The following is an 18346-nucleotide window of genomic DNA, read 5'->3' as shown; positions in this document are numbered from 1 at the left end:
GTAATTAGTGGGTTCAGCTGGTAATTAGTGGGTTCAGCTGCAGGGGAGTGGCACAGCCTGGCCGGGGGCACGGGTAGTCTCTGTTGGGGTGCAGGGGTACCCGGGCTCTGCTGCCATCCCAGAGCAGGATCTGGCCACGGGCTCCAGCCTTCCCTCGGAGTGAGCCCAGCCCACGGCTGCACCAGGGATCCCGCCTGTCCCTGCACAGCACACGGAGGGGACAAGGGCTGGCCTGAGGGTGCTCGTCCTGAGAGGGGGGGAACTGTCAGGACCAGAATACCGGAAAACCATCGATGGCAGGATCAAGGATTTATTTACATGTCAAGGAAAACTCTCACCCGGAGTCACGTGAGGAGGAAAAAGCAAACAAACCCAAGGAGCAGTGATTTGCCTCCCAAACACAAATGCCTGCACTACCAGTGCGCTGGGCCCTCCTCATCCCCTTCTCCAGGAGACTAAAGGCATGATCTGTGTACAGTTACCAGCACCACGGAAAATACAATCTGAGAACACAACCCGCCTTTCCAAGGGAATCTGTCCCTGCCCGGCGGGCCCCGAGCAGCCCTGGCTCCCTGCAGGAGAGGGGCAGCAGCCTCAGTACTCATCCAGCGTGTCCGCCCGCGGCACCGAGAGCCCCCGCTCCTTCAGCGCCTGCACCTTCAGCTTCTCTGACTCCTGCTTGGCCTGCTGCTCCACCCGCTGCTCCTCCAGGATCTCCTCGATGGACACCTGCTGCAGAGGTGTGTCGCTCTCCTTCTCCAGGTCCTGCGGGTGAAACGACCCCTTCAGCCCCGCACAGCGTCCCTGGACGCACACACGCCTTCCACGAGTCCCAGCAAAGGGTGGGGGTGACAAACAGAGGTGCTGGAAGCACCCTGAGGGTGGGGACGGGGCCAGGGATCCCCAGCACAGCCCTGGGAAGGGGCTGCTGGGGACCCCAAAGCAAACAGGGCTCAGCTCAGCTCCTTTCTGCACGGTGTCCCCGGGGCAGAGCCAGCAGGGAGGGAACAGGCAGCCAGCAATGACAGCCTCCAGCCACGCCACACAGGCTGGAGCCTCCCCACAGCTCCCTCGGCACTGTTCCTCGCGTCAGCCCAGGGGGGCTGTGGCAGCAGCAGGCACCCCTGCCCTGCAGGCTGTGCTTCTGCGACGGCTCAGCCTGAAGGGGCCCCGGAGGCAGCTCCAATTCCAGCCCAACAGAGCAGCAACCCCACTGCACAGCAGACAGACAGACAGACAGACAGACCTCCCTCAAACGCCCCCAGCTCAGCCCGGAGTGCAGCGGGAGCTGTGCACTTACAATTTCCCCCAGCAGCACCACATTCTCGCCCCTCACGACGAAGATGCCCCGAGGGATGTCCCCATACTTCTTGCCCACGTGGATGCGCTCCACCGTCTGGTGCAGCACCAAGTTTGCTGCAGCGACGAGAGAGACAGAAAAGCGCCGACGCTGCACGGCGAGTTCCGGCCGAGCAGCGTCCCCCGTCCCACCGGGCAGAGCCCCAGGGCAGCGCCGGTTCCCCCCCCACCGGTGCTGCTCTGAGCCGGCTCACTGAAGCCACCGACACTGTCCCCACCTCCCGCCGGGCAGGCAGAGCCCGACCCCGCGCTGAGCCCACCCGAGCCCAGCGGAGCTCAGGGGATGGTGGCGACGCTGGTGCCGCAAGTTCTGCGCGAGGACCGAGCGCTCGGTCAGAGGATGAACATCACCCGGCCGCTCCTGCTCCAACAGCGACGCCAGAGCGACAGCGCTGGATGCGATCGCGGGAGGGGAAGCTCCCAGGTGTGGGAGAAAGCTCCGGGAAGCACCAGCTCCGGACGTTTAACCCCGGCACAATCACACCCGAAAAACGCGCCGCGGCTCCCTCCTCCTCCGCCCCCCGCAGCCCCGGCCGTACCGAACTGGTCGATGCTGCGCAGGTACCCGATGAGCGTCCGGCCGTCCCGCAGCAGCACCAGGTGCTTCTCTGCGGGAAAGGAGAGCGGGGCGTCGGGCACGGCCCCCGGGGCTCCGGGACCGCCGCCCGGGACGGCGCCACGCGGGGCCGGAGCCCACGGGGGGCGGCTCGCTACGGGAAGAAGGGTCCGGGCGCCGCACGGGGAACCGCGGGGCAGCACCCGGGGGAGCGGGAGTCCAGACCCCGGGGCGGGGCGGCACCGACGGGGCACGGAGGGGACGGGCCGGCCCCGGAGCGGCGCGGCCGCGGCCGCACTCACTGTCGATGTCCTGGATGAGGCTGGCCGTGCCGGGCATGTAGTTCATGGTGCCGCCGCGCCCGCAGCGGAAGCGCCGCCATGCGCCGGTGCCGCCGCCGCCCCGGAACCGCCCGCGCCGGGCGGGGCCCACCCGCCGCTGCCCTTTTAAGCCGCGCCAGCCGTGCGCGCGGGGCCGCCGCCCATTGGCCGGCGCGGGCGGGGGGCGGCCGCCGATTGGGCGCGGGGCGCGCGGGGGCGTGGCCTCGGCGGCGGCCATGGAGCCCCGCGCGGCCGGGCCGGGCCCGCCGCGCCCCGCAGGGTCCCCGCGCCCGCCCGCGGAGGCCGCGCAGGTAACGGGGCCGCGGGGCGGGCACGGCCCGGGGCCGGGCACTGTCCGGGGCTTGGGCACGGCCCGGCGGGGCGGGAGGGCGGCGCTCAGCCCGGCCCTGCCCCGATAACGGGCGCGCGGGGCGGTCCCGGGGCGCGGGCAGCGGCCCCGGCCCCGGAGCCTCCGGGCACGTAACGGGGCAGGCGGGAGCGCGGGGAGGCGCCGCCCGCGGAGCCGCTTCACGGGGACGTTTCTGGGGCACGTGTGCGGAGATCCCGGGAATGCGGCGAGCCGGGAATGTGGCGGGCCCGGAGCGGTTTGCTGAGCGGCGGGGCCACGCTGGGCATTGCCGGGTCTGGTGCCACGGCCGGGCATTCCCGGGTCCGATCCCCGACTGGGCATTCCCGGTTCCGATCCGTGCCTGGGCATTCCCGGTTCCGATCCGTGCCTGGGCATTCCCGGGTCCGATCCGTGCCTGGGCATTGCCGGGTCCGATCCCCGGCTGGGCATTCCCGGGTCCGATCAGTGCCTGGGCATCGCCGGACCCGTTGTCTGCGGGGTTTATCGAGCTGCGTTTCAGGCTCCTGTGCAGAGTCCGTGTGACGGGAAAGGCTTTGCCCTGTCCTGAGCAGGCTCTGCTCTCCAGCCACGGCCGTGGTTTGGTTTATCCTCCGGGATATCAGGACCGGCTCTTCCATAAATCCCGGCACACAGGTTGTACAGCCTGCGCTCCGTGGAGCAGCTCAGGGGAAAACACTGCTTTGCCCGAAGGTACAGGGAGTCATTCCCTGAGCTCCTGAATTCCTGTGCTTCGGTATCCCCTCTGCAGTCAGGTGGAAACTCACGCTCCCTACAGATCAGTCACGGGATGGAGCCAGGTAAATCCTCGGACGCGCCCTGGATGTGCAGACCTCCCACGAGAGACCCACACGACCTGCAGCTCAAGGAGCTGAGCACTGGCTGGCAGAGCCTGTCTGTTTGCGTCGTGTCTGTGTGAGAATGAGCGGGGAAGTGAACTTTGCTGGAGTGTTTTCTGTCCTCTGGTCAGTGATGTAGTGCTGGCAGTGAATCCTCCAGGAGCTGCTCACTGCGAGGGGCTGCACACTCCCGCTGAGCGAGACCTGGTAAAGCTCAGTGTTGGACCTGGTGCATCCAGGTTAGACCAGGAAAGCCTAAAACTGGGGCACATCAGCTTGAGGGCAAAGGAAGCCCCTGGTTAAACGCTGCAGGAAGGGCCAGTCCTCGTTCCTGGAGCGCCTCCGCCCGTGTCCGTGTCCCATCGCCTTCCCTGTGCTTTCCCTTGTCCCCAGGCCATGGATTCTCCCTATGCCAACGGAGCCTACAGCCCCCCGTACCCGCACTACGCCAGCCTGCCGCAGGCACGGGGCTTCTACTGCTCGGGGCCCCCGCGCAGCCCCTACCCCCCGGAGCCCGCGGGCCTCTACCGGCCGCCCTCGCCCGCTCCCGCCTGGAGCTACGTCCCCCCGGAGTGTCCCCACGAGGGCTCCGCGCTCCGCAGGCAGCACGTCCCCGGCTACTCCCCGCCGCAGGTAAGGGGCGCTCCGGGTCCCGGCATGGTGGGTCCGGGGCTGCGGCGGGGGGAAGCGGCTCTGGTGGAGCTGGGGGTCCCCGTGGCTCTTGAGCATCTTGTCCTGCCTGGTTTTACGCTTAGGAAAACTGGTGGTCAGCCAAAAACTGGTGCTCTCTGGAGACCCTGAGTTTTTGGGCTAGGAAGGTGGGAATTGGGCAGCCAACCTGAGCTGCAGCTGCCTCACAGAATCCCAGAACTGCTGAGGTTGGAAAAGACCTCCAAGATCACCGAGTCCAAGCCGTGCCCGATCCCCACCTTGTCACCCAGCCCAGAGCACTGAGTGCCACGTCCAGTCCTTCCCTGGACACCTGCAGCGATGGGGACTCCACCACCTCTGGCCATTATGTTCCAATGTTTTACAAGCCTTTCCATGAAGAAATTCCTCCTGATGTCCAACCTGCACCTCCCCTGGCACAGCTTGAAGCTGTTTCCTCTTGTTCCGTGGGAGCAGAGCCCAAACCCCCCTGGCTGCCCCAGGGCTGTGAGGGTGCAGGGCTGGGGGTGACCCGGCTGCAATCCCTGATAATTCCTGTTCCTGCAGACCCCGGGAATGCCGGTGCCGCAGTATCCGTACGGAGACAGCAGTGCCGGGGTGACGGGGCAGGGCCCGGTGCCACAGCCCAGGGCCCTGGAGGACACCTGGGGCCCCCACTCTGTCTATGGGGTGCAGCCGCGTTACGCCTGGCCCGCGGCCTCGGGGCACGGCAACCTCTACGTCTCGGAGTCACACCCGTCCTGGAGCAGCAGCGGGGCCCCTTCCCACCCTCCCACCTGGGAGTCACAGGGACAGGTGAGGTCCTGTTTGCATACAGAAGGCTTAAATCCACGGCTGTGGTTCCATGAAGTTCTGGAAGCACAAGATGTCCTGGGGTGGGTCTTGAAATGGGTCCGACAGGCTTTCTCTGGGTTGGATCAGGAGTTCAGTGACTCCACATTTTTGGTCCCCAGGCAGTAGCAGCCCTGATGGGGGGTTCAGGGGCTCAGACTCCTCCTCTGGACAGGTGCCCCTTGCTGGGGTGTTGCTTTCTAACAGGGGGACCAGAGCACAGGGCCCTGTCCCCAGCATCCCCAGCCCTGTCCACCGTTTGGTGCAGGATGAGAGCAGAAACCTCTAGGTTTAAGGAAAACGCACTTAGGGATGTTCTCTCCCTCTGACTGCAGGACTCTGTCTACGACAGACCTGAGCCAAGCCCCAGCCAGCACAGTTACTATTGTGATGTCAACCACCGGCCCTCGGGGGCAGCGAAGGAGCACAGGATGGCCAAGCCCCAGCCCCGGGTGCAGTACAGTGCCCAGCCCCAGCTCTATGACCTCGCCCCACGCAAGCCTGGCAGCCGGGAGCTGCCCTTCAAACCCGCTGACCAGCCTGCCACAAATCCTGCAGCCCTGCAGCCGGAGATTCAGAGGATCCTGCACGTGATGGGGGAGGCTGAACAGCTGGAGGACGAGGTGGATGAATTTGTGGGGAAGAAGACAGATAAATCCTACCGGCTGCTGGAGGAGATGCTGACCAAGCTGCTGCTGGAGCTGGATTCCATTGAGACTGGGGGCCAGGACAGTGTCCGGCAGGCCAGGAAAGAGTCTGTCCACAGAATTCAGGCCATACTGGAAAAACTGGAAAGAAAGGGATTGTGAAAGCACATGAGCCTGTGGTTGAGGTTCCAAAGAATTTCAGTTCTCTTAAATTTCAGCTCTTTCTGCTACGCACTATTGACAATGGAATAGCAATAAGCCCTGAGTTAACAAATCAAATCAGACCCACCAAAAAGCCTGCCCAGAAGCCCAGCCCTGACAAACAACTCTGCAAAGGACAAATTGAGAGAGGTTTGAAGCAGCAAAAGTTTTTGAAGAAGGTGTTGGAGAGAACCGGGCCAAGGATGGAGCCCTGTGGGGTTGTGTACAGGGCTCCCCAGACCAGGCTCAATCTCTGGGTGCCTCCTACAGCCACAGCCAGTCTTTAAACACTGGTCAGATGTGCTGCAATGTGCAGCCACCAACCAAGACTCTGGGCTTGTCCTCACTGCCTGTAATTTCAGCTTCAGCTCCCTTGCCATAAACCCCGTGCGTCCTCATGGGGGTTGTTTGGGTTTAGTGCACTCAAGGAGCAACACTGAAGTGCTGGAGGGAGGGACTGTGCTGGCACATGTCACATTGTGCTGTTCCTCTTCTGTGGTGCAGAGCCAGCGTGGGGTGTCCCTGTGGGCATGGGGACAGACTGGAAATCCCAGTTCTGCCACTGGAAAGGAGAAGTGCAAGCCGAGGAAAGAAGAGATGCAGGATGCTTGGAAGTGATTTCCAGGTCACTTGGGTCAAAATCCCCTGTTCGAAGTCCCTCTCCATCCTGCGAGTTTTGTGTCCCACTGTGCAGCACCTCGGGGAGGGAACAGCTCAGCCTGTTCCAGCCTCCTGGTTAGCACCTGCACAGCAGCTCACTGCTATGTGTGACACTTAATAAACCCTGACAAGTTTTAAATGTTATTTTGTAATTGAGATGTCTCAAAGTCTCTTTCTCCTTACAGAGAAGTGGTGGGGAAGGTTTTGTAACTCAGGCTGAAGCTCCACGATGATGAGGTCAGGGGTGAATGGAACATCTGCGAAGGGTGTTTTGGGGTGCCAGGGTGCCCCATTCCTCCCAGGCAGTGCAGATGCTGCAGGAGTCTCCAGCTGTGGCTGTAGGGCCAGTGGCTGAGTTGTGGAAGGGGTTTAGGATGCCTGAGGCTGGGAGTGTGCCCTGACCACGCACTCTGTGCTGACAGCCAGCCGAGGTCCTGGAGGCAGCCGGCACATCCCACATTCCCAGACAGGGCTGTGGGCACAGGACTGACCTTTGGAGCTTGTTGGATGTGTCCATGATCACGTGTGGTCAGCCTGCGCAGCCAGCCACGGCCGGGGTGAGCCGGGAGGGAGCTGGATGTCCTGGGACAGGGAAAGGCTCAGCTCTGTTTCATTTCGTGTCAGGCAGGGAGCAGCCAGGCCGAGCTATTCTGTGCTTCCAGCCTGGCATCTGCCTCCTGGGGATCGCTGGCTGTACTGGGAGCTCAAAGCAATTCACAGTGCTCAGAGTGCTGCCCTGTCCCTGTGCTGGGGGAGCAGGGGCCCAGCCCCTTCCCCAGTCGGCTGAACCCATCCAGGTAACACGTGCCTGAACAGTATTTCTTGTCCCTGCCTCCTTGGCAGAGGGTTATGTAAATCCCTGGAGAAAAGCACACGAGAGAACAAGAAGTGGGCTGAAATGGCAGGTTACTGCAGGGCGTGGGGATCCCAACAGCTCCGTGGGACGGCGTGGCTGCCTGTGACATTCCAGCATCCCTGGGTGGGTTTTGTGTTTCCCCCAAAGCTGAGCTGAGCTGGGATCAGGCACACAACCCACACCTCAGCCTGCAGGTAACTGCGGCAGCTGCATCCCTACCTGCTGCCTCTGCCTCCTTCACACAGGACCAAAGTGTGTCACAGCTCGGCCGGGGGATCCGAGTGGAGACGGTCTGGGACGGGCAGGAGCTGTGTCAGCACCGACTGCTGCAGGCTCTGCACGGCCAAGGTTTGCAGCTCTCCAGCTGCAGAGCTGGGGAACTGAGCACTCCTGACCCTTCAGTTTTCCTCACCAGTCCCTGCTGTGCCACGGGGAGCGCCGGGACAGCAGTTCCTGGCAACTGGTTTATCTTGCAGCATCCACCCACATCACAACCCCCAGATTAGAAAGTCTGTTTATCGCTGGGCTCATCTCTACAGAAACCAAACTCTTACTTTGGGGTTGCCCGTTGCTCCTCTAGCAGTGCGGTGCTCGCCCTCAGCAGAGGGTTTCTCAATCGCCACGGAGGCTAAAGTGTCACAGAGGGACTGAAAAACAAGCATGAAATCAGCACCGCGTGGCTCCTGCTGCAATCACCCCGTGCCGGAGTGTTTGTTGGTGCCGCAGCCGGCAGGAGGGCGGGTGTTCCCCTGCGCCCCAGTGCCCCGCATCCAGCTCGGGGCCACCGGGACCCCGCCCGGGCAGGGGTCACAGGGAGGGAACAGGGGCCGGGAGCCCGGGCAGGGGTCACAGGGAGGGAACAGGGGCCGGGAGCCCGGGCAGGGATCGGGGCAGGGGTCACGGGCACGGATGACGGGGATGACGGGCAAAGGTCGCGGGCAGGAGCTGCAGGCAGGGACAGCAGCGGCGGGGCTGCAGAGGGCAAAGGCTGCGGGCAGGGATGGCGGGGCGCCGGCGAGAGCTCCGGGCGGGACCGCGGGCGGTGCCCGCTCCTCCCCGGCCGTGACGGCGGGGGCGGACCGCGGGCAGCGCCGCCCCGGGCTGGGCGGGCTCCGGGCCCGAGCGGAGCCTGCGCTGCCGCCCGGCCGGGCCGCGCCGCCGCAGCAGCCGCCGGGGCAGCGGGGCCGGAGCCGCTCGGAGCCGGGGCAGCGGGGCCGGAGCCGCTCGGGGCCGGGGCAGCGGGGCCGGGTTCCCGCGGAGCTCGGCGCGACCCGCGCGGCCCCCGGCACCGGCGGCACCGGCGCTCCCCCCGCCGCAGCCCCATGTCGGCGCAGGAGCCGCCGCGGCCGCCCCCGGCCGGCGCCGAGCCCCCGGAGCCGGAGGCCGGCGGGCGGTACGAGGCGGTGGTGCCGCACTGGTTCTGGTGCAAGGTCACGGACACGCGGGAGCGCTGGGTGCCGTTCAGCGCGCAGGACTCGGAGCGGCTGGAGGAGGCGCACGGCGCAGGTAGGGCGGGAGGGGCCGGGGGCTCCCACCGCCGCGGTTTGTCAGCCGCCCTTTGGTTTTGCGGCCCACGTCCCCGCTCTTGCATCACCCCAAGGGCTGGGCCCGGTGAGGCTGGCGGGGAAGCATCAGGTGTGTGCTTGGGTACCAGGGAAAAATTCCCTGGGCACATCCATGGCTTCCCCCGGGGATGCTAGGTTTTCCCTCGAGGAATTTCAGATTGGGACTTTTTTTGGCCGTGTGCCTGCTCCCAATAACTGAGCTGTTTGGATGCATCGGACGGTCTGACCCCATTCAGCTGATACTGCTCTAAATTATATATAATTATACTGCCAAGCATCCTCTGGTGAGGCTGGGAGAATGCAAGCAGGATGGCAGGAGTTCCGCTGGGAGAGCCCTCCATCCACAGCATGGAGCTGTGCCTGCTATGGAAGCAAGGATTGGGGGTCAGCTCCAAGCCCTGTGCTGAGGCCCTTGTGTGCCAAATGTCACCATCTGTGCCACCTGCTGCCGCCACAGGCAGAGCTCCGATTGCCCAAGGGTTGGCTTCCGTCCTCCCTCGCCCAGGAAGTTTCGGATTAGAGGCTATGCTGCCCATCCCCAGTGCTCTGCCTGGCCCAGCCTGGCACGGGGTGCTGTGCCACCAGCCCAGCCCACAGGCAGACCCAAAGGCAGTGAAATTCAGAGTCTGAGGTCTGTGTTGGGGTCTGTAGAGAGTTCTCTCTTTTGGAGAGGAACGGCTTAGAGACAGGAGACCCTGGTGCACCCCCACTGTTACGCAATGCTCTTCCCAGGGCCACAGTTTCACTTTTACCTTCCAGGTGAGGCAGGGAGAGGCCAGAGAAGGACAGTGTAGTGTAATATTTTCCTCTTACCTTCTGCCTCTGGCAGAAGCCTGACTTGGAGCACCTTGCCCAGATGCCCCAACACCACTCTCTCAACTTGGGTGCAGAGGACGTAGGCATCTGCTGCCGTGGCTCTGACCTGCTCCGCTGTGCTGCCCAGGGGGATGCTCCAGGGGGATGCTCCAGCCTGGGGGAACTTGCCATTCCAGGCCTCTCGTGACTAACTGCAGGCCCTGCTTCCCACAGGGAAGGAGCAGGGGGACATGGTGGTGCCCACCTCGGGGGGCAGGTACGACGTGCACCTGCGGACGCGGCAGCGCGTGGCCGTGTACTGGGAGGAGGAGGTGTCCGAAGTGCGTCGCTGCACCTGGTTCTACAAGGGGGACAAGGACAATAAGTTTATTCCCTACTCGGAGTCCTTCAGCGAGGAACTGGAGGTAAACACGCCTTTCCCGTTGGCTTCCATCTCAGCTTCTCCTTGTCACAGACTGTCCCTGGTGTTCCAAACCCCTTGCAAGGCCACTGGCACCACAGTCAGGCCTGAGGACGTGAACTCCAAAGAGGCTTTGGCACGGCATTCCTGCGGCTGATTGATGTAACTGTGAGCACTGCCGTGTCTTCCCCTTCCCCTGCCCTCGTCCGGCCTCACTGCATCCTTCCACGACACCTTAAAGTGCCAGGCGTTCCTTTGGGAAGATGCAAATGGAGAGATACATAGACAGACGTATAAAAAGACCCATCTTTGCAATAATCTCTGTTCTGATGTACCAAAAACAGTTCTGAGTTGATGGGGAGGTTTGATGCTGCTGTTGTCAGAGCGGGGAGTTCTTCAGCACTCTCAGCAGGTGATCCTGGGATGACCCTGCTGCTCCTCCAGCTGATTTCTCTCCTTCTTTTGCAAAGTGTTGATAAGAGACTCTGAAAACTGGGTGGGGAATGTCCCAAGAGGTTGAACATTGATGGGCATACTTCCAGGTGACTCACAGTGGGTGTTCTCTTCTGTAGGAAGCTTACATGATTGCCGTGACCCTGGGTGAATGGAAGAAGAAGCTGGAGTCCCCCAACAGAGAAGTCATTATCCTGCACAACCCAAAGGTGAGCAGGGCCGGGTGATCTCTGTGGTGACCACTGAGGATGTTCCCTTGGGTCTCTTTGTGCTGTTCCCTTCAAATGGGATTGTCCCGACGGCGTTCCGCTCACCTGCCTGTAAAGCAGAGGAGAGGGCAGCGGCAGCTCGGTCTGGCAGCAGCTTCACGTTTCTTTCCAACACCTCGAGCAAAGCCCAGCACAGTCCGGTACCACCCCGTGTCACCCGGCAGCTGCCGTAGCTCTCTCTGCTCCCGGGTCACTGACAGGCTCTTCTTGTTCCCAAGCTGATGGTTCACTACCATCCCGTTGCCAGCTCCGACGACTGGGTCTCCACCCCCACGGAGCAGGGTCGGCCCCGGACTGTGAAGAGAGGAGTGGAGAACATCGCTGTCGAGATCCCCAACGGTGAGCCTGCTTCTCCCTCCACCCATCCAAACCCCGTGGAGTGTTTTCCAACCCAATCACTCAAAAAGACTGGCAGAAGCTCCCATGATCCTTTAAGCGGAGCACACGTCAAAACATTTTGTGCCAAAAGGATCCAAATGGTTTCAGAAACCTCCCCAGCCCCAGCGAGCTGCAGTGTCAGTGAACGTGCAGAGCTGCAGATCCAGGGGGAGGGTGGTGAGCTTCCAGCTCCTGTACAGAGACAGAGCTGCTGGGAGCTCTGCAGTGCCTGGAATTACCCCTGAGGTCTCAATGTCTGTATTTGTACAGGAAGAGTTTCTTTCCCTGCTAGGGACACAATGGTTTGTAACTTACCTACGTGCTGGTGACTCTCTGGGGCATATGCTCTCCCCATCTCTGCAGCCAAGTGTCAGCTCTGTCCCCTCCCAGCTGCCCTGAGCTCCCGGTCAGGCCTCAGGACGTGTCCCCATGAGCATGTCAGGCAGTTACTCCATTTTCCACGGGTGCTGCCATGTGTGCAAACGAAGGTGTGTGGGAAGAAGAGAACAAGCCCCGACTCCACCTGGGGCCTACCTGGGAGATGCAGCTCCACGGGGTTCATCGGAGTGGGCTGGGCACGGGGCAGCTGCACTGAGACCTCCTGATCCTGCAGTTCCCTGTGCTGAACGATCCCACGGCTGCGCAGGGGTGAGCTGCCACCGCCCCTTCCTCTGCTGCCCTGTCGGCCCAGATCCATCCCAGGGCGGCAGCTGAATCGAGCAGGACTAAGAGAAGTGGCAGAAATCCCTGCACCCCTGAGGTGTAAATCCAGGCACTAACAAGGGTTTTCATGGGCCGAGGTGCAGTGGGAGGCTCCAGCCGTGCGGAGTGGTGCCTGCAGCAGGTCTGTTCCCTGCTGGGCGCTGTCCCCTCAGCTCCCGTGCCCTGAGCTGCCCTCCCCTCCTCAGGAGAGCCGCTGCAGATCGACCACCTGGTGTTCGTGGTGCACGGGATCGGCCCCGCCTGCGACATCCGCTTCCGCAGCATCGTGCAGTGCGGTAGGTGCAGGGCAAACATCCCGGGAACGGGAGACGCTGTCGCGGTGCCCCAAAGCTCCCCACTCGCTGGCAGGCTGCAGGCCAAACCTGCTGACGGAGGGCGGTGTGAGTACAGTGCTCACTGACCCACCAAAGCCCACCTTCTGAAAAGGTTCAGCCAACTGCTGCTCATCAGTTTTGCTTCACAGCAGAGTTCTTTTTTATAAATTTCTAAAAGTGCCTTGTCCTGACTGCCAGACTAAAGCCCTGCCCCTGTGAAGGAGGTACAGATGGGGCAGTGAAATCCCCTAAACACACGTGGCAGGACATGGAGCCTCCCCTGATCTGTAGCTAAAGATCCAGGGACTTAGGGGAACAGCGGTGGGATTTCCCCATAATGATCTTTCATCGTATTAAGAGTTGTTGGTGCCACGGGCCGGCCCCAGAGCCTGGTGGATCTCCATAGGAGTTCTTCTGTTTTGCAGTGAATGATTTCAGGAACGTCTCCCTCAGCATGCTGCAGGCACACTTCAAGAAGGCCCAGGAGCAGCAGCAGGTGGGCCGGGTGGAGTTCCTGCCTGTGAACTGGCACAGCTCCCTGCACTCCACTGGTGTGGACGTGTAAGTGTCCGAGAGCCACTGCCCCTGGGGCCGGGGGGATGGCAGCATGCACGGGCAGCCTCCTGCCCTGGAAACTCTGCTTATTCTCTTGGAAAAGCGAAGGGAAAGCTGTGAGTTTTTAGGGTAGGGGTGAGCAGGACAGACAGGGGCCCCCGAGCTCCTCCCCGCTGCCGTTCTGCAGCACACGGCGGGGGCCTGCTCCAGTCAGCATCCTGAGAGCAGAGGCTTCTGCCTTCCCCTGGCTGATCTTGGGAGGGACTGTGGACATCCACACCTTGCTGAAGGCCTCTGAGAACTGAGCACCCAGTTCCTGCGCTGCAGCACTGCTCTGCAGTGCCCCAGCAAGGGCAGAAAGGAGGCCAGGCTCCTGGGGAAGACAGGACAGGCTCTTTATTCTTGGAATGAAAGAGCACAGGCTGTGCTTTGCCTTCAGTCTGGGCATAAGCTGAGAGCTTGGATTACAACATACATCCTTGGAGACTGTGTCAATCCTCCTCTGAACTTACACTTTGCTTTAGAAACGTGGTGGGGTTCCGTGGCTTCCCCAGCTGCAACCCCCGCTGCCCTTTCCCCCGCAGTGACCTGGAGCGGATCACGCTGCCCAGCATCAACCGCCTGCGTCACTTCATCAACGACACCATCCTGGACGTGTTCTTCTACAACAGCTCCACCTACTGCCAGACCATCGTGGACACGGTGGCCTCGGAGATGAACCGCCTGCACCGGCTCTTCCTGCAGAGGAACCCGCAGTTCAAGGGCGGGGTGTCCATCGCGGGGCACAGCCTGGGTGAGGGCTCACCCTCTCCCTGAGCATCAGCCTGCAGGGCAGCAGGGAGGGCGCAGTCACGGAATGCCTTGGGGCAGAAGGGACACCTTCCACTAGACCAGGTTGCTCCAAGCCCTGTCTCAGCTTCCTGGGGTGTGGCAGCCACAGCTTCTCTGGGCAACCTGTGCCAGTGCTTCACCCCCGAGACGCTAATTTCTTCCTGACGTCTAATCTGGCCTGTGCTCTGTCAGTTTAAAGCCATTGTCCCTTGTCCTGTCACGTTCTGCCTGTAAAAAAGTCCAGGGTGCAGCTCTTCCATCCCAAAAAGGAGGTGGCTCGGGCTCTTCCCCTCCAGATGCTGATGCTCTGCCTGGTTTCTAGGGTCACTCATTTTGTTTGATCTCCTGACGAACCAGAAGGCTGATCCCGAGGAGGACGAGCACTGTGCACAGGTATGGGAGGCCGTGGGGACGGGGGAGAGAACACAACGTGCACAGGAGCAAACTGGTGAGCAGAAAGCATGATCCCTTCTGGATCTGTTCACAGGGGTCCAGGACGACCTCAAGCACAGGGGGAACTGAAGAAGTAAAAGAAATCCTGAAGAAACTGGAGCTGTCCGAGTATTGTGATGTTTTTGAGAAGGAGAAAATGGACAGGCAAGCACTGGTGAGAAGCTCCCGTTCTTTGCTTTTCCTCCCCATCATCCCACCACGCACATCTTCTGGTACCGAGTCACACATGAAACATCTCTGGGAAGGAACACAATCCCATAGAGCAGACACCTCGCCACACCTCTGCTCCTGGACTAACACCAGCCTTGCTTATTTTCCAGTCCTTGTGCACAGAGAAAAACCTTAAAGAAATGGGAATTCCCTTAGGGCCAAGAATGAAAATACTCCATTACATCAGCTCCAAGACAGAGATGAAGGTTTGTTTTCTGCATGGCTTGTGCTCATGCCGTCACATCGCATCCCATTCCATCCCTGTGACACAAGGACCCCTTTGTGCTGCTGCAGGATCAGAGCTCGGCAGCTCCTGGGCACAGTGAACGTGGAGCTGAGCCAGGGTCCCCGTCCCAGCACGGGGACAGCTCAGAGGACGTCAGGAACTGCCAATACCGGGACGTTGGCTTGGGACAGGTAACAGCTGAGCTCTGGCTGCACGCACAGAGCCCTGGTAACACCAGCCCAGAGGTTGTCTCATGAACAAATCTGAACATCCCCCTCTCCCAGGTCTCGGCCAACTACCCCCAGCTGAACTACAAGCCCACCATCTTCTTTGCCTTCGGCTCTCCCATTGGGATGTTTCTCACAGTGCGAGGAGTGAAGCGGATCGACCCAAACTACAGCCTGCCCACCTGCAAAGGCTTCTTCAACATCTACCACCCTGTAGGTATCAGAACCAGAGCTGTCCTGCGTGAGACACGTGGAGCACGAGCCCTGGCCACTGTCCCCCTCTCGTGTGCAGTTTGACCCCGTGGCGTATCGGATCGAGCCCATGATCGTCCCAGACCTGGAGTTCGAGCCGATGCTGCTGCCCCACCACAAGGGCAGGAAGAGGATGCACCTCGGTATGGCACGGGCAGCCCCTCTCCCCTGGCCCAGGGCTGCTGCTGCAGCCCCCAGCCCCACACCCACCGCCCTCCTGCCTTGCAGAGCTGAAGGAAGGGCTGACTCGCATGAGCGTGGACCTGAAGAACAACCTGCTGGGGTCCCTGCGGGTGGCCTGGCAGTCCTTCACCCGCTCCCCGGTGCCGGCCCTGGAGGCAGGGAGCACCGAGGCTGAAGCAGAGGCGGAGGCCGGCACTGAGAAGCAGCCAGGTTGGTGGTGGGGTGCGTGGGGCAGGGGGAAGCCAGGGATGCAGCCCAGGGAGCTGCCCACGAAGCAGCGTGCCTGGACTCCCGCAGCCACGCTGCCCATCATCAGTGCCCCGCAAGCAGATCACCTTTGGGCTGTGGAGGCACCTGGCTCTCCCCAAATACTGTGGCCTTCCACTGTTAGCACCTGATGAAAGGGTTTTCTGGGGGGTCTCAGCACACCACCACGTTCTAAAGCCATCCCTCTCCTCTGGCTGTCCCTGCACTGCTGTTCCTGAGCACTTCAGCTGCCTGTCCCCTGTGTGAGCTGCAGAGGGGTAAAAGGGCATGGCCCTGCTGTTGTGTTGTCGTGGCTGCTGGCGCCCTGTGGCTGAACCAGGCTGCTCTTCTTCCTTCCTGCAGACACAAAGCCAGAGGAGCCCCCAGCTGCAGTGAAGGAAGAGAGCCCCCTCATCAACGTGGGGAGGCTGAATGGAGGGAACCGCATCGACTACGTGCTGCAGGAGAAGCCAATAGAGAGCTTCAACGAGTATTTGTTTGCACTCCAGGGGCATCTCTGCTATTGGTAAGTACCTGTGTAATGCTCAGGGCTTCGAATTTACGTGTGGTGGAAGCAGAACAGCATGGGTTTCAAAGCCAGTGTAGTGAGAAAAGCCTCAGCTGATCAAGGGAACAAGATCTGTCTGTGACACACAGAGGGTGGGCACAGACAGGGGAAGGAGACTGGTGGTTCTCCTTGCCTTGTGCTGCCTGCATCTGCAGAGCACTGCATCTACCCAGCTGTCACAGATGCCCTGACAGTGCAGGGAAGCATTCCCTTCTGATTCCCACGTCCTCCTCCTGCAGGGAGTCAGAGGACACTGTTCTGCTGGTTCTGAAGGAGATCTACCAGACACAAGGCATCACACTGGATCAACCTTTACCAGGAAGCCAGTGACCAACCTGTGCTGTTCTGGCTGTAAGTCACCTTTGCCTCAACCCCTTCTGGATTTCCTAGGACACCTCAGAGAAGATCTGATTTGTTTGAAGAAATAACATCCATTATCTAAGGCAGGGAACTTGTGTCAGCTTTCTCCTCTGGCCTGTCAGACCTTTGACTTCTTTCCTCTTCCCTGCAAGAGGAGAGAACCAAGGAGGGTCCAGGAGGCTTGGATTCTGGCTGCCTCACTGCAGCTATTCCTGCATTCTCCTTTTGTTTTCTTAGGTCCAATCCCACTGAGTACTCACCAGGAAAGTCCAGATCTCTCCTCTGCCTTCCTCTCTCCTCTGCTGCCGTCTCCTGCATGCTGCTTCCCAAGTACCTGCTGCTGCCTGGAGATAAGGATGGACTTTCCTCCACTTTGGGTAGGGATAGGGGGAAAAACTGTCAAGGGAAAACACTTCTGCTCAAACACACTCGACACCTGTACAGTGACTCCCTGTGGCAACGTGTACTTTTAACCTCCACCCTGTGAGTCCCCACACCAGCTCCTCCAGCAGTGCAGCAGACGAGCTGTCCGGGCTCGGAACCCACTGAAGTCCTGACCTGGCTTGGGGAGCACACTCACAGCCGAGGACCTTGAGGAGAAAAAGCCTTAAACACACAGTGTGGAAAGAGCTACAGTAGCCTCGGGGCAAGGGAGATTGCTGGCTGCTAACACAAACACCCACACCAGCACTGCGGGCCCAGGAGGCGAAGCCCAGGGCACGGGCTGCTGCTGAGCCAGCAGGGCCCGTCCAGCAGCCACCCTCACGTCCCTGCACCGCTGCTGCATGTTTGTGCCCCCCTGGGCCCTGCCAGGCAGGGCTGCCCTGTAAAGCACCTCGTGAGAGCGGCATGTTCGTGCTCCTCCCTGCCGTGGTGTGTTGGCAGTGACAGCTCAGCACCCTCACCCGGCCAAGGGCCTCCCCACGGCACTGACCAGGGCCCGGCTGTCCCTGCTCCGAGCAAAGCTTCACCTCCAGCTCCAGCCAGCCTGGGCAACAGCAGCTGCTGGTGACAGTGTGAGCCCTCTGTGCCCTGCAGGGACACAGAGCAGCGCTGCCACCCCACGGCACTGTCAGGTGGGGACTGAGGTCTCGCACCCGCCACGCTCCAGTCCTTGTTTTTAGCTTTAAATGTACAAAATGCAGCCAGCAAAGGTGGGGCCCAGATCCAGCAGGGTCTGGGCACTGCGGGAATGACACCAGCTCTGTAGGCAGCTCAGTCTGCACCTGCCTTGAAGGTCTTTTCTGAGGGGGCCAGGGCTGGAGAGCTGCTGTGATCCGCCCCTGGGCTGGCTCAGTGCCTGGGCTGGGCCTCCAGTGCTGTTGGAGATGTTGCTGTGCAGCCTTTGGAAGAGCCAAACCACTTTCCCTCCTGCTGACTTTTGCCCTGCATGGGGTAAGGAGCCTTTTCCCCCCCACAGCCTGTTGGTTTGTTTTTCCTCCATTGTCTGTTATTTGCACTATTGGAAGGGTTTTGTTTGCAGCCTCCATCCCTCCTCCCCTCCCAGGGAACAGAAGCTGTTCCTTACGTGACTGCAGGAACAGCCAAGCTGCTCCATCAGCACCTGAACCACTGCTGGCTAAGGTCTCATGAGAGCAGGAAAAGAGACAGTCTTAACATGGGACACTAATGATCAGCTTTTTAAGTTATGCACTTTGTTAAAAAAAAAAGAAGTTAAATACATTTTAAATGTTATTTAATGTCTTTTCCAGTAAAAGCCAAAATAAATAAGTAGATGACTGTGGTGTGTGCATGTCTGCGGGGAGAGGGAAGGGCTGGAACATTCACATGTGCAGTTTAGGGGAAAGTGAAGCTATTTCTGTAATTCTGTTGAAGCTGCAGAGTTATAGAGGGTCTGAACTGCAGCTGCTGGGGTGGTGTTTCATCACTGACTCACCTGCATTACTCTGCTGCAGCCTCACCTGTGCAGGGAAACGAGTACCTGTGCAGGATGCTCTCACACAGGTGCAGGGATGCTCTCAGACACCATTTCATTTTCCGCTGACTATACT

General features: G+C 60.8%; 3 protein-coding genes across 4 annotated transcripts; 2 read left to right on the top strand and 1 right to left on the bottom strand.

The window, feature by feature from the left end:
- Window positions 1-292: 292 nt before the first annotated feature.
- LSM1 (LSM1 homolog, mRNA degradation associated) lies at window positions 293-2324 on the bottom strand. Its single transcript, XM_066206451.1, has 4 exons — window positions 2218-2324; window positions 1899-1967; window positions 1301-1416; window positions 293-765 (listed from the first exon to the last, which is right to left on the bottom strand). The coding sequence occupies exons 1-4, from the start codon at window positions 2261-2263 to the stop codon at window positions 595-597; spliced, it is 402 nt and encodes a 133-aa protein (XP_066062548.1). The 5' UTR covers window positions 2264-2324; the 3' UTR covers window positions 293-594.
- Window positions 2325-2471: 147 nt separating this feature from the next.
- On the top strand, window positions 2472-6593 carry BAG4 (BAG cochaperone 4). Of its 2 annotated transcripts, none has more exons than XM_066206446.1 (4): window positions 2472-2546; window positions 3835-4074; window positions 4657-4905; window positions 5277-6593. In XM_066206446.1, the coding sequence occupies exons 1-4, from the start codon at window positions 2472-2474 to the stop codon at window positions 5748-5750; spliced, it is 1038 nt and encodes a 345-aa protein (XP_066062543.1). In that variant the 3' UTR covers window positions 5751-6593. The 2 variants fall into 2 exon arrangements, with proteins under 2 accessions (XP_066062543.1, XP_066062544.1); XM_066206447.1 differs by lacking the exon at window positions 2472-2546 and adding an exon at window positions 2618-3402.
- Window positions 6594-8566: 1973 nt separating this feature from the next.
- Window positions 8567-18074, top strand: DDHD2 (DDHD domain containing 2). The gene is made up of 17 exons (XM_066206443.1): window positions 8567-8811; window positions 9900-10090; window positions 10659-10748; window positions 11027-11147; window positions 12095-12184; window positions 12649-12784; window positions 13363-13571; window positions 13932-14002; window positions 14097-14216; window positions 14383-14478; window positions 14567-14689; window positions 14783-14938; window positions 15018-15120; window positions 15206-15370; window positions 15770-15932; window positions 16214-16325; window positions 16572-18074. The coding sequence occupies exons 1-16, from the start codon at window positions 8628-8630 to the stop codon at window positions 16302-16304; spliced, it is 2109 nt and encodes a 702-aa protein (XP_066062540.1). The 5' UTR covers window positions 8567-8627; the 3' UTR covers window positions 16305-16325; window positions 16572-18074.
- Window positions 18075-18346: the final 272 nt, after the last annotated feature.

Source organism: Chamaea fasciata, unplaced genomic scaffold, assembly GCF_029207755.1.
Source record: "Chamaea fasciata isolate MVZ Bird 193981 ecotype frontalis unplaced genomic scaffold, bChaFas1.0.hap1 SCAF_30, whole genome shotgun sequence".
Classification (NCBI taxonomy): domain Eukaryota; kingdom Metazoa; phylum Chordata; class Aves; order Passeriformes; family Sylviidae; genus Chamaea; species Chamaea fasciata.
The sequence above is the reverse complement of the archived record's forward strand: the minus strand, read 5'-3'. Positions and strand labels throughout refer to the sequence as shown.

What these genes read in the sequence shown, in the direction of transcription:
- LSM1 (XM_066206451.1), bottom strand. Translation starts at nt 2,263, where the DNA reads ATGAACTACATGCCCGGCACGGCCAGCCTCATCCAGGACATCGACA. An exon ending in GCGCAGCATCGACCAGTTCG is followed by an intron (nt 1,417 to 1,898) that starts GTACGGCCGGGG and finishes TCGTCGCTGCAG; the next exon opens with CAAACTTGGTGCTGCACCAG. An exon ending in TGGTGCTGCTGGGGGAAATT is followed by an intron (nt 766 to 1,300) that starts GTAAGTGCACAG and finishes TTTCACCCGCAG; the next exon opens with GACCTGGAGAAGGAGAGCGA.
- BAG4 (XM_066206446.1), top strand. Translation starts at nt 2,472, where the DNA reads ATGGAGCCCCGCGCGGCCGGGCCGGGCCCGCCGCGCCCCGCAGGGTCC. An exon ending in CCGGCTACTCCCCGCCGCAG is followed by an intron (nt 4,075 to 4,656) that starts GTAAGGGGCGCT and finishes CTGTTCCTGCAG; the next exon opens with ACCCCGGGAATGCCGGTGCC. An exon ending in CCTGGGAGTCACAGGGACAG is followed by an intron (nt 4,906 to 5,276) that starts GTGAGGTCCTGT and finishes CTCTGACTGCAG; the next exon opens with GACTCTGTCTACGACAGACC.
- DDHD2 (XM_066206443.1), top strand. Translation starts at nt 8,628, where the DNA reads ATGTCGGCGCAGGAGCCGCCGCGGCCGCCCCCGGCCGGCGCCGAGCCC. An exon ending in TCTTCAACATCTACCACCCT is followed by an intron (nt 14,939 to 15,017) that starts GTAGGTATCAGA and finishes TCTCGTGTGCAG; the next exon opens with TTTGACCCCGTGGCGTATCG. An exon ending in CGGCACTGAGAAGCAGCCAG is followed by an intron (nt 15,371 to 15,769) that starts GTTGGTGGTGGG and finishes TCCTTCCTGCAG; the next exon opens with ACACAAAGCCAGAGGAGCCC.